The sequence below is a fragment of the Meleagris gallopavo genome, chromosome 10, assembly GCF_905368555.1.
Source record: "Meleagris gallopavo chromosome 10, MGAL_WU_HG_1.1, whole genome shotgun sequence".
NCBI classification, from domain to species: Eukaryota; Metazoa; Chordata; class Aves; order Galliformes; family Phasianidae; genus Meleagris; species Meleagris gallopavo.
In genome coordinates, this window is record NC_139413.1 from 23,288,962 (window position 1) to 23,306,191 (window position 17,230).

At 36.1% G+C, this 17,230-nt stretch overlaps 1 protein-coding gene across 1 annotated transcript in view; it reads right to left on the reverse strand.

Moving 5' to 3' along the window:
- The window catches only part of FAF1 (Fas associated factor 1), a 144,906-nt gene that overhangs the window by 33,130 nt on the left and 94,546 nt on the right, over positions 1–17,230 (reverse strand). The window contains exons 11-13 of the mRNA XM_085231272.1: positions 16,367–16,430; positions 15,368–15,449; positions 7,792–7,946 (exon numbers count right to left, since the gene is read on the reverse strand). Of these exons, the coding sequence (XP_085087398.1) occupies positions 7,792–7,946; positions 15,368–15,449; positions 16,367–16,430 (301 nt within the window). The remainder of the gene's footprint in view (positions 1–7,791; positions 7,947–15,367; positions 15,450–16,366; positions 16,431–17,230) is intronic.

Here is a 17,230-nt window from a genome sequence, read left to right on the forward strand (position 1 = left end):
AACTATGACTGCAGGGCAGCCCAATCCGGTGGGTGGCAACCCTGCCCAAAGCAGGAGGGTTGGAACAAGATGGGCTTTAAGGTCCCTCCCAGCCCAATCCATTCTGAGAGTCTATGATTCTACGAAGCAGGGGTAGCCAGTAAGTACTTCAAAGCTGTAAACATCAGTGGCAGATACAACTCCATGTGCCCACTGAACTAAAACATAGGAAAGCCAATAAGAAATGTATGGGTAGTTTGGAGATGTAAAGCTGAATGTAGAGATACCACCAGCAACCTCCAGCACTTGCACTGCATGACTGCTGCTCAGCAGGAATCACTCACACACGCCCACCCGTAGCAGGGCAGTGCTATGAGAGTGCTGAGCTATTTCTCATAACATCTCTTCCTTCCTGTTTACTACATGGGTAGAAAGGAACTTTCATTCATGATCACCTTTCCATTTGACCTAATGCCTTTTAATAGATTTTGCAACTACTTAATTAAGTTTGCCATTTTTTTTTCTTTTCAGCCTTTCCTGATTCTGTAATTGCTGACCTTTTTACTTGCTCCCATATTCATATCTAGCAAAAAATCTACTTTGTACTAATATTTGCTATCTTCAGAAATACGTGAATAGGACCAAAACAATTTGTGACAGCCTGCAAGGGAGCTCTCATGCTTCTCACATCTTGTACAAAAATTTCCCATATAAGACCATTTCCTAACAGCTAATATAGAACAAGTGATATTGAAATATACTCCTGGCATTACATTTTCATGTAATTCCATCATGAAATGCAATTTAATAATACTTTAAAAAAGCTTCTAGAGTGACAATGACAGAAAAATAACAGCTTCAAAAATCCACAGAAAAAAGTTTTAAATATTACTGAGCCTCAAAAGCAAAGGGAACATTTGTTACATCTCCAGTCTATGGTCTATAGTAGCTCCTGATCATGGATACGTTGCATAGAGCTTTGCAAACACATGGATTCAGCAATAACGTGGTTCTTACGAGAACATGCAGCTTTTGTTTTTAAGAATAAAAGTGGCCACTTTTGGCCAAAGTGCTCATTGTCCAAAGTGGACAATCTCAGACCTCGAGACTTTTTGATCTCCGGGAAGCTTTTGATCTCTGTGAGACTTCCAAATACCTTAATGGGTCGGGATCAAGTGAATGTGGACAGGCTGCTATGGGTGGTGCCCAGAGATTGGCCAAAAGGCAATGGCACAAACTGAAACACAGGAAGTTCCATACAGACATGAGGAAAGACTTCTTTACAGTGATGGTAACTTCTTCCAAAACATTTATTCCCTGTCAGTCTGAAATTATGTTCAGCACAATTCAGATGACGCTGGGTGGAAAAAGGGAGCTTTATTTACAGGCAGATGCTTCCCAAGGCTAACCTTACTTTTTAGAAACTTTAAAACTTCAGAAATGGCTGTGAAAAAGTTGAGATTTCTTTTTTTGTGCATGAGGAAAACAATGATGAATATTAAACTTGCAATGTTCCCGATTATTTTTAATAATAATTATATACTGTGCAAAATCAACATAAAACTCATTAAAATGTTAATGTAAAAATAACATTTTTGTATAAGGTATTTACATTTTAAAAAAAGTAAAAGTTGAGGTCAGGAAATGGTATATTTAAATAAGCTTGCTATCCACAGTCGTCATAATATAGAGTTAATGTCTTACCCACACTGTGGGGGGGGTCACAGCTGTTGACTGAAATACAAAGGATGATAAGCAACAGACACAAGGTATGGTCTAAAGATTTACAAAGCAGCCTGAATCAAATGGTGTGGATATTCTCTAAGTATCCATAAGCAAAACATCCAGGGATTCAGATGTAAAAAACCTGATTTTATCCACTTTTTCTTTATGCAAAAGTAAAGCTTGGATGAGTGGATTATCTAGCTCTTCATAAAGCGTGGAAGATCTAATTTCATCCTGCCAGGTTCACACAGATTAGGTAAATACCTTATAACCCTCTTCAGTCTAAAATACATCTAGCTAGAAACTCATTAATCCATCCTTTCAGGTATCAGTGACACCAGGAAAAATTACTGGTAAAAGTATAAATGAAATGTATCTGCACCTCTTGCTCAAATGCTGTGCTAAAAGTGGAAACCTAAGGATGCACTTGCCTTTCAGTGGTTATTTCCATCAGTCTGTTGTAAAGAAAGACACGTAACATGATTTGCTAAGGAATATCTAAGACTGTTAGTTAGCTCTACCACTAACCTATTTAAAAACAGAATTTATATGTGGTAGTGAAGTGGGAGAAGCTAAAAGCACACTAGGAGCCTGTAAAAGAATAATCTTCAGAAATCAGAGAAACAACGTGATAAATGCAATTCAACACAGCCACTGAAACTCTCTAAGCAAAAGAGCTCCACAAATACAAAGTAAGAATCAAGTAGATAGGGAGGAAGAAAATTCATGATGTGAAGAAGACACAGAGGTGAATAATCAGAAGCATGGTTTGCACAACATGAAATAATCCTCTTTCTGTATTTAGTACTAAGAAAGTAGTTTCAGGCACAGTACACCAGTAAAAAACAGTGTACCAACATTTAATTGTCACCAATTGCTCTAAGAAACTCAGGTGAAATATTAATGAGAACTGCCTAGAGGCAGTGAAAGCCAAGTACTGGAACTAGTCAAGAAGAGCTGCTGAGAAATCTCCCTCACACCAAAGATCAGATCTGACAGCCGTGGGTCAGGAATGACGCAGTACCCTTGAGCCTTCTGGCCAGGTACGGACTAAACACTGTTATCTGCAGCTCTCCGACACCTGCTGACAGTCAGAGTGGTAACAAAGAGGAGAGCAGAGAACTCAAAGCAGAATCATTTTAACCCAAGGAGGACAGACACCCACACTTCTGCAGAGAGCTTTGTCCCCACCAGGTGCTCTACTCTACAGTACTAAGGAGATTCAGCACTGCCTTCCAGCTGTATTTTAGTACAAATTCTGACTCTACCAGCTGAATGACTTCTTCTGATGGTTGTTTTAGACACCCTCATAGACACAGCTCAGTTTCTCTAGAGCTCCCATTCCATTCGACTTCACTGGCACAACTGTGGAATCCTGTGTTTAAGCGGACCTGTGAATGAGTTCTTTCTTCCATCTTAAGGCAGCTCAACAGGTCTGCCTTGTCTACACATTCTTCTGCCTTCAATTCTTACACAGGATGGTACAGAAGTTGATTTCTTCCCATTTTCTGTTCAAGAAGTACAACGCACCACGGTTTGAATACAGCAGGATAGAACTTGCTGTAGGATTTGTTTTTATAATGGGAACTTAAAATATACACTTGTAAATGTATCCATAGTTAGTTTCTGGAGTTTCAGTAATTTTTTTTCAGATGACTTTAAAGCATTTTCACAAGTTCATAAAATGACATAGTAAAAAATTCAATGAAGTAAACAAAGAGACCACCTCCTATTTATAGCTGAATATTGCGGAGACGTCCATATCTTCCTAATCACAATCAAATTAAAATGCATTCTATATTCTATACTGCCTTGCAGTTTTCCAAATTTGGGCGTTTTTAGATTAGTACCATGGAATTACCTTGAAGTATATAAATATTTAAAGAAGGATAGTTTACCTTTTCTAGTGGGCATATAATAAACAGTTTAACCATCATCTATATACAGGCTGTTTTGTTCTCTGTCTAAAGAGACAATCACCTTTTATCCTTTTCCTTTTTTCTTCATTTCAGTGCTATTAGGAAACTATTCACAAGTGCAACCCTGAACAATACTATGCAGTAATTATGACTAGATGACAAAGAGATGTGAACAATTACTGAGCCCATTTTGAAACCCTACACTAATAAAGTCATTAGATGCTGCCCTTGCCATGAGCCTTCTAAAAGCTTCTGAAGTTACAAGAACACACGGCATTGTTCGTTAGGACAATTGCTGTTGGCAGAATGCAAACCTTGAGTTAAACCATGCTGCAAATTGATCTTGACATTCTGTTAAGACCGCCACTAAAATCAAAAGCAAAGGAGAAAAGGAGAAAATGAGCGGGTGGGATGTAATCATGGAACAGAAGGGTTCCCTCCTCACCTTCTTTCCTCTTCCTCCTCAAAACAAACCATACAGAAAATAACAAACTTGCCTGGTGTTTGCGAGCCTTTATTTTTAAAACATTAATTAGACTTTTGACCTGTTTTTATGGACTCACACCGTATTGCCATTAAAGTAAATTAAATATTACAAAATACACTAGATAGGGTTTTCACACTGTTCTGCAAAACCTGCTAAGGATTTGATACCCAAAGAACAAGTCAACAGTTTTGCAAGCAACATATCTATGGCCACTCGTCACGAGGCAGTGAGAAATTAACTCACCAAGTCCTGCACTGTCAGACCCCACACCTGCAATACATTTGTTGAAGGATCTAATAGGATTGGGGAGCTAGAGAAGTATGGTCAACTGGTCTTCATCCAGGCATGCATCATTCAGTAGGTTAGTACCAAGGGTCAGCAGCTGTGAATATGGCTAATTACCTGATGACGGAAATTGCAGGTGAAGACAACATGCTGCTGAGAAGCACTTTGCTCAATTAACTCTTTCCTAAGCTTAAACAAAATGAAAAACTATCATTTGAACATTAAAACTAACAAGCACCTGTCATCAGACCTGAGAAAAGTTGGTAACACCTTGAAATACAGCACCCAAGGGCAAAGATAACAAAAGCTGAAAAGCTGCTACCGACATTTGAGGTGCTGTTTTACGGTTTGGGCATTGCTTTGCTCAGCAAACATGTACTTTGGAAACCTGTTAATATTATGCATAAGCTGTATTTGTAAATGCTCTATGTACAAGCATAAAAGCATGTGTGCAGGTGAAGGTCTACGTGTATTTATGAATATTCATTATATACATATATTTATACCCAGTACATGTATTACGTTAATATATATTAATGAATTAACAAAAGTAGTTACACATGTGCTTGCACACATATATACACACATACGCCCACTATACACACACAAACACAAAATTATTTCCTAATAACGGTGTTTAGACAACTCTCTGAAGACCTAGGATGCCAGAACTACAGCTGCTCACGTCTGGCCCAGCAGCTGAGCTCCCCCAGAAACCCTTTAGAAACTCAAGGCAGTACTCAGCCCATGCAATGGTGGGCTGCTGCAGCCTGGCTCAAAGTGCTACTATGGTCAGGCACTGCTACTACTGCAGACACTACTACTACTACTTCTAACTGCATTTCTGCTGCTTGAGAGTGGCACAGTAGCAAATCTTCACGAGGAAAGCCAAAGAGCTATTGTTAAGCTCAAGGTTCAACCCAACTTGAAAGGAATACAAGAAGAATGTAAAAAGTTATATCCCTACCTTACTCTTTTCCCTTTTGAGTCTCAAAAAGCTGAAGTATAAAAAGAAGTCCATCTACAGGACTGAAAACCTGTCTCAGTACTCACACTGAAGTGTTGCTAATTATGAGTACAAAAAAAGTTGACCCGATCCCTCCTGCTTTCCCATGCTGGCTTGACTCTAATGCCACTGTACCAGAACCAATAAATAACTTTGGGTTATATTAATTTGCAGAAAACATGAAAAAAAAACCCAACAGTTCCTCTTGTTGTTTTCTCACCCTTCAAACAAAGCTACGTGCAACTATATTTGCAGGGAAACAGAACAGAGTACTCCAAGAGCATTGTCATTATGCTGCATAATGGAGTGTAGTAACTAAACAGAGGTACTGCATATTTATTTATGGGAATGCCTACAGTGCACTGGCACTTTCCAAAGAGGGACAGAAGCATCATAAACCCTCTAAAGAAATCACAGCAGTAGGATAAGATACTAAGCACAAATGACAAATTATTCCAATTCAAGTCAGCCTGCCTTGTTCACCCCTTAGTATTTTTTGACCTCACTGTTAATATGACAGTTTCTTTGCTGTTGTTAATAGAAAGCAAAAAAAAAAAAAAAAAAAAAGGCTTAAAAACCCTATCGTACTACACAATCAGTGACCAGGTTCATTGAGAATAGCTATAAAGACTTAAACAAGCCCTTTATTTTGTGTTTTAAGAAGTGTCATAAGGAGTTAATAGGACACAGCTGTACAGGCTCTTTCTAATAAGCAGCTTCTGTCGCTTTGGTCACCACAGGTGTCTCTGTAACCTGCAAACTCTTATTACTAGTGTATCAAAGTTGTGCTACTTAATAGATTTCTTTAGTAAAACACAACAAAGCAATTACATGGCTGTTGATCGTCAGTCATAAAAAAGCCCTCAAACACAGTTTTTCAAAAGAAACTACACTGCAATTTTTTGTCATTGTAAAATAAAAGAAACTAGAGAATTAAATAGAAAACCAAACAATAGAACAGCAGGTAGTCAGCTGAACTTAGCCACTACAGATGGTTTAGAAATAGTGTTTCCTTCTACACCAAGTTGCGGGATAAAAGAAAAGGAGGAGGCTCCTTACTGCCAGTGAATGGCAATACCAAAAGACTTAAGCAAGTTTCCCGTCTATGTATTTGGGCCCATGAAAGACTCTAGATGTTTCTTCTTCCTCTCTTTCCTGTTTGTTTTTTTTCCCCAACAATCTTCAACTTTCTATAGAATAAATTAAACTAGGATCATAATCACAGATTCATACAGTGACAAAACGCAGAAGATCTAATGAGGAATTCCTATGAAACGTAAGAGTCATTTATAAAGCATACTGTTAGACAAGGAGATTGTTCTGTTCTCCCTTGCCAACTTAATGTAAAGAAACATTAGATATAATTTAAATATTTAAGAATATGAATGCATGAATGCTATATAGCAATAGCCAATTTCTAGCAAATCACAAGGAAAATAAACAAAGATATACTTTTAATTATTCATTAATCAATGGAATTGTGTAAAAAATTGCTTCTTTATCCCAGGCAAAAGGACTGCTGCATCTTTTGTTCCCATGATAGAATAACTATCACAATATAGTAATATACGTGAAGCATTATCCAAGTAGCCTTCTGTGTAAGCAATGGTGATGAAACAGCAGCCAAGTCAGAAAACCAGACAGGCCCAATTTCCAGAAATAGTCAGAAAATTGGAATTTTCAACAGTTTATGATCAACTGCTAAATAACTAAAGGAGAAAAATGCATTAAGATATGAAAATTTGTTGGTAACAGCCAAAAAGAAGTAGAAGGAAGTAGAAGGAAGTGTGATCTACCATTTTTTAGCTCCTTTACACATCAGTAGCATGATGGCCTAAGATACAGTTAAGTTTTTCATTTACAGTTTGTATTAAAACTTATTCAAACACCACCAATGGAATGTTCTGGAAGCAACTTGGAGTTCAAAAAAATTCTGTACGATTTGTAAGCTTTAATTTCTTTTTCTAATCTGTTTTTAATATGTATTTACCAAATTAATGTTATTTTCACACAAAGAAAGACTTCCACTAGTAAAATTAGTTATTTCAAAGCATTACCCAGACAGTCCTACATATGCAGTAGTAGTGTAGTATATACCTGCACTACAATACACATGTTGAAGAAATGGTTCCAGCACAATGTTTGCAGAATAAACTCTGAAACAATAAAAAGAACTGATTTATTGAACTATTTTTCCTACTCAGGAATAAGTCAATTTGAAATGAGAACAAGGAAGGCTCAATTCCCAATGCATATCAGACAGCACGATTTCACTGATCAGCTACGAACAAACACGTTTTTAATGCAAATAAATACCAAGCAACAAGACATTTGATACACAGAGGTGACACAGAGATAAGCTTCTCCACTTACAGTCCAAAGAGCCTTACCTTGCTCTATTTGCTTCTTTTGTCATGTCCCACGCCCAGGTTATGAAGTTCTGACTCAGATATGAGACAATAGATTCAGCACACAGCATTTGTGAGCAAAAGACATTGGTTAGTACGCTTTCATCATGGTGGAGGTAGATAGCAAGAAGCTTTCTCTGAAAATACATGAGAAAAGATTGAACAGAGAAAATTTCGTCACTGTTTAGTAAAATAAGATTACTGCTGCAGATTTGTACATCAGTGCACCCAATGGCATTTACTGAAGGTGCTGAGTACCTCCAACTGCACACACTAAAAAAAAACAACAATAGATTTGAAGGCAAACTGTCCATTCCTCTTCCTAATACTTTTATTTCAGGTACCACAATATAAACTTCGAACATGGAAAACAGCACTTCAATACAAAAGCAAAAATTTCATTAAAAGCTTAAAAAATTTGTGAACTTTTTTGGCTTGCTGTCCAATAAAGCTAACACTCAGAACAATTCCCTGAGCAATGAATACACCCTTAACACAGCAAAGTCTAAGATTCTAAACACATACAATTATATACAACCTTAAAAAATGACAGTGTATTATCATCATCCCATCCGTAGCCAAACAAAAGAGGAAATCAAGTAACTGCAGAACTGTCCGCAGTCCCAAGGCCTGTGATGCTGCATGCTGGATGTTTTGGCAGCTCTCCATGCACTCATATGGCGTGGGGAGGCTTAAGGCACATCCACCTCTCACCTACTTTGTAAGTCTATGTGCAGTCAAAAGGCCACACACCAGTCTGGCTGGCTACATCTCTGAGCTGAAGAGGAAGGCATCTGTCCTAGCGCTGCAAGCACGTAGGACAAGTAAAGCAAGCAGCTTCAGAATCACAGGATATCCTCTTCCCTGGTCTGATCAAACCAAGGGACCACAGCTGCTCCTCACAAGCCATGACCTCTAGAGATGGGTAACAGATCAAATGAGAGAATCCCACTCTGCATTTCTGAGTTCCGATATATCTCATCATAGTTGCTATGTCATAGATGCTTAAGATGTTGATTGTGTCTCTCAAAACCAGAAAAACTTTGCCTTACTTTTTCTGAAATCCCAACAAGTAATATTTGAATGTCACAGGCAGCAGCACACAGCTGTGCTGTGCACCCAGGATACTTTCTGCAAATGGAGTCTATGCGTACACGAGACAAGAATGCAAATTTGGAAAAATATAGGAAAACTATAAACTAGAAAAGGATCACAGATTACCACATATGTGGTAATCAATCAATTACAAATAGCATTCAGAAAACTACAATGTCCCACTCACAGCCACCACCATATTTTAAAATCTTACTTGAAAATACTTTCTTAGGCCATCTAGTGAATGGTATTTTCAGACTTTTATTTAAAGGTCATTTGAAATCTCTTCATTATAAGTAAAACAGATATGGCAAAACACAGGAGGTAATTTTGAGACAAATTTTCTATTTAAAAAAAACTTGAAAGCTACAACCTCAAAGACTAGCTTTGGATAGTTTATAAAAAGAAGAATACATTTGAACATTAGACTTTGGGAAAAGGATTAGTAATTTGCATTAATGTTTGTCTAATTTAATTTAAATGTTCTTCAGAACCAAGTACACATGTGCCAAGAAGGGCCATTAATGAGCCCAACATGCAGAGATCCATACAAGAGCAGCCAACAATGTTGACTGAAACTAAACTTGAAAATCCAGGGCACTAATGCGCAATATCAAGCAATAAAACAGCATTTCTGTGGTGATATTTAATTTAAAAAGAAGAAAGAGGCAGGGGAAGATCAGGCACTGTCTGTTTCTGAGGATCAGCCATTCTGCATTTCAAAGCGTCGATCCCTGCAATATCCAGGTTACTGTGCTAGAATCTCGACTATTATATAGCACTTGTAAGAGAGGGAGGGCAAAGATGTGTTTACTCAGTGATTAGGGCCTTAGAATAAGCCTCTAGCTCCTAGAGAGACAGCTCACCACTTATTCATTTGGACCAATTCACAAAGCCTAGAAAGATTAAACATCCATGCTGAGAAGACAAGCAAATGCAGACGGTGAAAAAGAAATAAAAATTCTTTAAAAACTCTGAGATGACTTCATTATTTTTTCCACAAGGAAACTTTAGGAAAGTGTTTAGTTAGAGAAAAACCCATATTGACCTCTCTCTAAACCCTTAATCTTTCCTTTGTGGTGGCACTGCTTTGTGGTAAGCGGATGGCTTTGCTCTCCTCTTTTCACGGGGAGCGGGTAGAAAAAAAGGCTCTTGAGAAACACTTTTAGTTCCAAAGAAACAACCCCATGAAACTGTTAAATATGAGATTCCATACAACTGAATGTTTCAAAATATGTACAGTTTTAGGTTCAAAGATTTAGGGACAAATTTTAGTAAACAAAACAGGCACATGCACAAAAGATGTTTACACTGAGCTACTTTACAAGTGAATGCAATTTGTGTTACATCAGTAAACCTTGTCAGGCAAAGACAAAACTCCATCATATATAAAGATTGTACTCATGTATGATAATGTGCCCAAAAAGCTAAGGTTGGGCACAGGCACAGTGCTAGGACAAATGAAAGGTGGGAGCAGGAGGAACAGAGCACTGAAACATTGTTTTGAAAAATCTCAATAGAAGGTATTTTGTTCTTGGAAAATGTGTTATTGCAAAAGGCTTGGAATTGATTTTCGGAAGGGGAGGGAGGCTTTTCTTTTTAACTCATGGTAATACATATTTGTAAGGATATTTTTGTTGATTTTTGAAAGAAAAAAAAAAAGACTAAATTCTAGGATTTTAAGATGACTAATAGGGAATTTGTTAGTCAATACAAATAAAATGAGCTTACTAAAATGTTGAACAGTCCTGACTTCTGGGAAAGAAGCCTATTAATGCAGCACTAGTCTGCTCTGTGTTGGGTTTCTCATAGGGACTTGTGGGTTACATACAAAGCATGATTTTTTTCCCATGATGAAAAGTTATTGTTAGTCCTCAGGTGTGGCATACTGAAAAGGTTTTATATACAAAATATCTGATGCACTTTAAGAGTTAAGCCATCAAAAGATCTATTTTTCAGCAATACTGCCATAAGGGTCAGCAAAACCAGTTTCCTCCAGGTTATATGTAGTAAAATAGCAGACATATCTGCACATCTTTGAGCCTTCAAAGTGTACAGATGATTCACCTACATAAGGTGATCTTGGAGATCACACGATCAGCTTTCTTGGGCAACACTACTTTATCAAATGCCAGTTTTTTACCTAAGCAAAATGCAAAACTTCTGCAACACCAAGGCAATACACCTTAGAATGCATTCTACTTTGAGAAAGGATCAAAGCAGGAATAAGGCAGATTTATTTATGCGAGGTCTTGTCTCTGTATTACACAAAACAGAACAGAACCTGCTGAAGCCAGCTTTTAGTGCTATAAAGACAATCAGAGCTAAACTGTACCCGTACGTGTTCCTACTGAGATGATCCCTCTAGTCTATTGATCTTATCTTTTGCATTATACATGGCATAGGACATTCCTAAATAAGTTCCAAATTTAATTTTCTATCTTTCAGTAAAACCATCAGTAAAGAAAAACACACATTAAACTGGGAAAGCTGTTCAAATGGCTAACCACTCTCCCAGATAAAGATGTGTTTTATTTCAGGCCTGATTTAGTCTACTTCCACGTTCCAATTATTTAATCCTACCATACTGTTCTGTTTCAATCAATTAAACTCGTAGTGATAGCTTACATAATGCGAAGAATAAGCAGTAATTAAAAACAAATTTAAATACAAACTACAAATCATAAACTTTGAAAGAGGAGAAAATATAAAGTGTGGCAGACAATTTCAATAAAGTTGAATATCAAGCACAGAGAGTGTTGAAGAGATACCCATTCTCAGCACTGACCTTTCTGATAGGAACAATGAAGCAGAATAAAGGGTGTGCAGGCACGCAGTGAGATTACAAAGCTGGTATGCTGTAGCAAAAATTTCAAAATGGTAATTATCCACAAGTTCAGAATTAACTTAAGGATGAAAGGATAGAACTGGTAACAAATGCATCAGGCTAGACTGGAAAGTATGAATGAATTCAAGGCGCAGAGGCTGGTGCTTCCCTAGCATAGACAACCTCAGGAGGGGCTAATTCAAGGGACCTAATTAGCTGAAATAATGAGAGACATCTTTCTGAATACCACAAATAAAAATTATACTGCAGAAAACTGTACGAAGGAATAGTCAAGCTAAAACCAAAATAAAATAGAAGAAGAAAAAAAAAGAAAGGAAAAAAAGGTTTTATTTGAACATGCCAAATCACAGAATGAGCATACTTTCTTCTAGGTATTCAGGAAATTAAGTACTCATATCTGAGAGGAATGGTTCTGCCACTAAATTGAACCTAGAAGACAGAATTCAAAAAGAAGAAAAACACGCTTCATTTTCAGTATGCAGGAGTATATATTGAGGTGACAATACCTATCTGTGCTAAGAGAGATGTTTCACATATTTATTAAAAGTCAGCGGACAGAAAGGTTGAGAGAGGAGCAGGAGGTGATCTGACAGAGGTATATAAAGATAAGAGCTATTGAAAAGGCAAAGCAGATGTATTTATCCTCTCTCAAAAGAGTAGCAACCACCTATAAAATGAAAAAGTAAACAAAATTAAATATAAAAAAATACTTCAGTGTTACCCAAGTAAATAGGTTAGTGAGATTCAACGAGATCAAGATCCTGTATTAATAAGAACACCACTGTAAGTTAAGATAAAACTCCTGATGCTTTAGAACACAACACACCCATAAGCTGCTTTCACTTGTAAAAAAAAAAAAAAAAACCTCCTGAAAACATCTTGTTTGAAATTATCCGTTATAAATCTCATCTCAGGCTTCTCTTCTAGCTTTTTTTATGGTGATATAACTACTTCAGCAAGAGTAAGCTTGTATTTCATAAATTAACATGACTGAGAAATGTTTCTTCCAAATGGGCACAAGAAGTAGAGAAAAAAATTCACAAAATAACTCGTTAGTCTAATAAAGCTTTGTCTCTCTTCCTGGCCCAGTTAAAAATAATAATAATGAAAATATTTTTTGTGCTATTGTACAAAATAAGCCTTACAACTATCAGAGTGCAGGAGGTTACTGGGGATTTCATTATCAGGGACCAAGGAGATCAGTTGGTAAAGGGAAAGCTCTGTATCTTGGCTTACCTATATCTGCATTTTTGTGTCAAAGGTGCATACAAGTTTTAAAATAAAGCTACGTTTGACCTTACATCATCTCTCCTGTCTAGAACAAGCTCTATCTTGGCATTAGACACTGTCAAACAAAAGAGATCCCCATCACATGAGTTACTCTTAACTCAGATGACTCAAAAAGAAGAGTTACGGTAATGAACGCTAAACAACAACACAGGTAACAGAAAACATCTGAATTTTTTTTTTTTTTTTTTTACAAACTCTTTCAAAATTACCATTTTCTTATGCAGCTACAAATCAACATTCTTTCAAACTCCTGAAAATAAGATACATTAAAATTTAGCAGAAAAAAAAAAATCTATTTCTTGTGAAAGAATTTTAACATGGTCTGTGTTTAAAAATACATGCTCTGACATAAACTGATTTTCTTAAAATAACTCAAACTGAAATGTTTCCCCAAAAAAAGCCTTCCAGTTCACATCTAATGTGGTGATCTGGAGGGAAAAAGTATCCACAACGCACATTAAGAACCTGCTGATGGCTGTTTAACTGCACCTCAACTGCAGAATGCACCTTCTGGACAGCATGGAGATTTTGTCACGAAAAGGCTGAGATCTCTGAGCACTCAAGCTGCCAAGTGCTCTCAAATTAAATCAGTTTGAAGCGGTTTTCATTAAGATGGATTGAGTGTGGCATCGTGAGAAACACTCTATCAAATGTAGTGTTTTACTTAGTGATTAAGTATATACCAGTTGATGAAGCTACCCAAATCCTTCGTAATCCCACCACTCCAATAAACATTTAATGAGTATATAAGTTCAAAAAGCCTAGCAGAGGATTTAAACGTTCAATCTTGTTTTTATTTACTCTTGGAACTCAATTTCTCACTTCAAGTGAAGAATGTTGGTGTCTGAAGCTCATCTGTTGCCCTGGTAAAATTAAGTGCCCTCCATAGTATAAACTGGAAGACAAGACATTCAGGTTGCTGTTTCTCTTCAGCTTTTTTTCTGATATTGACATAAATATTCCATTACAAAAGGCAATTGTAAAAATATAAAATAAGGTATGCCCCTTTCCTCAAATAAGAACTCCACAAGGCAGTACTGAAAATACCTCTTGTAACAGGAAAAACTCAGTAAAACTAAATGGTGTTTATTCCTTCTCATATCTTTGCTTAAAATCAGAATCAAAACAACGACATTTCACAGGGTTGAGGGGGAAAGGGGTTGAAGGATTCTAAAAATTCAGGCAATATTTGCAAAAAACATTTTGAGAAAACAATACTTTACTAACTGCTTTACTTTATTCTGATGAGTATCTAGTCCAAGTACATAAAAATATATTAGAAATAAGAGTAAGACATGAATTTCAGATGTGCCATGTAAGTAGTATATCAAGTACTTCGTACTTAAATAACTGCACTGCATTAATATCAGATTTGTAGGTACAAAATATTATGAAAGCTCCTAATGAGTTACACATTTAATTAAATATAAATTAATACTTTGCCACTGAATTATTCTGCGTACATTTATGTTCTGAATTTCAGACACAGACATGAAAGTATTCACTAAATTTAGAGTGTGAGAAAATGGTGCCCACAACATGCCAAGTCAGTGTTAATTTAAGCTACACAAGGCATGCTTATCGTAACCTCCCCTAACACAACATAGCTGCTCCTTCCAATATGAATAACCTCAGGAAGCCCAAACATTCTTCATTTTAAAATTAAATATCTATCAAGACGACAAAAAATAAATTGAAACAGCATAACCTTCATGTTTGTGTTTTAGCTTTATCTGTGATTGATTACGCAGGGCTTTGGGTTTCTCCTTAGCGAATTCAAATCACCAAAACTTAAATAAACTGTTCCCATTCTAATTTTGTTGAAATACTGATTTTACAAGTGTGCATAGAATAACAGAAACCTGAGACGCCTGGTTGGATGGACAGAAAACTTAAATAACCAATCCTGAGCAATGGAATTCACTTGGCAGATAAAGGCTGTACAAAAGAAAAAAGAAAGAAAGGAGTGTATCTCAAAAAAACCTTTCACTTTAAATTTACAATTTCATTAGCTGTCCTTCAAAGGAGTTACCAATGTGCTACGTTGAACTTGGCAAACAAAAGATTCCCAGCCAGTGTTACGTGAGGACACAGAAAGGAAATGGAGGAGAATTAGAAAAGAGAGAGAAACCCCTACACGCACAGTAACCCATCACCACGATCACTGAAGGACTCCAATAGAAATACAGCCCGAATAATTACATTTGCAAACAATATAAATAAGACATTCCAAAAGAGTTTACCTTCTTAAAATAAAGATAAAACATCTGCAGTGATCTCCATTTTCCTTCTAAATTAAATCAAGTAACTTTAACACACACTTACATCTCTAGCTTTCCCATAGAAGGCTTCTTGAAAAGCAGCCTCTAATGATCCAATAAAATAAACAGGATGGCAATCACCGTATCTGTTTGAGACAGAATTTTCCATTAATAAAAGTTATGACAATAATTTCAACATTCTGTCTCTTCTCATATTCCATAAATATAATGCACTGGCTAAACTGTTAGAAGGATGTAATACTACACTTCTAAACATTTCCCCTCTCTCTTTTATAGGCCATCTGCCCACCAGCACTCAAAAGCTTCAAATAACTAAGTGCTGCCCTACAAATACAGGAATTTTCTGCTTATATACACAGATACCCAAAGTTCCATACATTTCTTCAGTGATAACTTAATTCATTATATTCTTAAAGGCCAATTGAAGTCTATTCTTTAAGTACACATTCATTCATCTCATTTATATAAAACAACTTTTTATCACATATGAGTCAAAACAGAAGGCATGTAAACTTCACATTAGTTTGTAGAATGTTATGTTGCAACTTCTAATTTTTTTTTAAGTTAAATATGGTAATTGTTTAACAATTCAAGATTTAGCGATATGAAGTTTTTTTTTTAAGAAAGAAGCTTTTTCTTATTAAAAACAATGATTTACACAGCCATTTCATTAACGACAAAACTACAGCAACTCTGTAGATACTCTTCATTACTAATCAGCTTTAGTCTTTTTGTTTTTGCATATTAAATTAGAATGCATAATCAGATTCTTTATCATCCTTCTGCACATCTACATAATTAACTAATTATATTAATTGATGGCAAATTAAATAAGGCAAGAATCTGTCACTCTAACTTAGACCAAGAAATAGCCTATTTCGGAAACAGTTCAAAGTTAAGCTTAAATTAAATTAGATATGCATGCTCAAATGTCTTTGATTATGTAAGAAAATATCTACATATGGTTTATTTTTATTTTCATTATTTAAAAAATTTTAGTTCCTTTGTAACAAGAATTAGGCTGTTATAAGGTTAGGTTTACCTTGAAGAAAACTCTGCTGTAAATTGTAATAAGGCATCTCCTTCATTTTCAGCATTTTCTGGCACTTAAAAAAAAAAAAAAGATTAAAAGGATTGAATGCAACCTTATGGAAACAGACTTTAATATGCCATACTCACTTTGCTTCATGGATTTTTTATGTTGACAGCTTACTGAAGTGGTTACTGAGAGACCACATAAATTTCACAAAAGAGTAAAAACCTTTGGAAAGACATGGAATTTCCAGACACTCTCATGAATATATGCAGCCTTTCCAAACAGTAAAATCCTCAGGTCCACGGTAATGTGATATATCACTTGTTCAGAGTTAACATTCTGGACTTACTTTAATACATTAAAATGAAAGGACTGACTTGAAAGCCTTGACTCATGGCATTTCTAGCGACTTTCTTCTTTTTTTAACAAAGAACTTTCTAAGGATAATGTTAAAAAGTTTCACATGTTACTGCAGTGTCAAAAATTTGCTATCAAAAGCATTCAAGGTAATAACACCAATGGAGGCCTAAAAAAATCAAGTATATGCAGAATAGTGTACAGGAAGTAGGTAACTGTTCCTGCTCAATCCTAGTCATAAACTAAGGACAAATAATCACTGAAAAACCTATTAAATGTATTCAGGCAAAAATATTTATCCCCATAAGATGCCAAAACTAAAATCTGCAGAATGTTCAAAAGAGTTCAATCTAAGTCTCTGCAGGTACATTTGGTCACCATTTCTCAGAATTAAACCATCATCCTTCAGCTACAAGCCAAATTAACGAGTTTAAGAAGAAACTTCTTCCACGAGAAGATGTGTTCATTGCTGCCAATTACATTTCCAGTGTTTTCATTTAACACATCCAACAG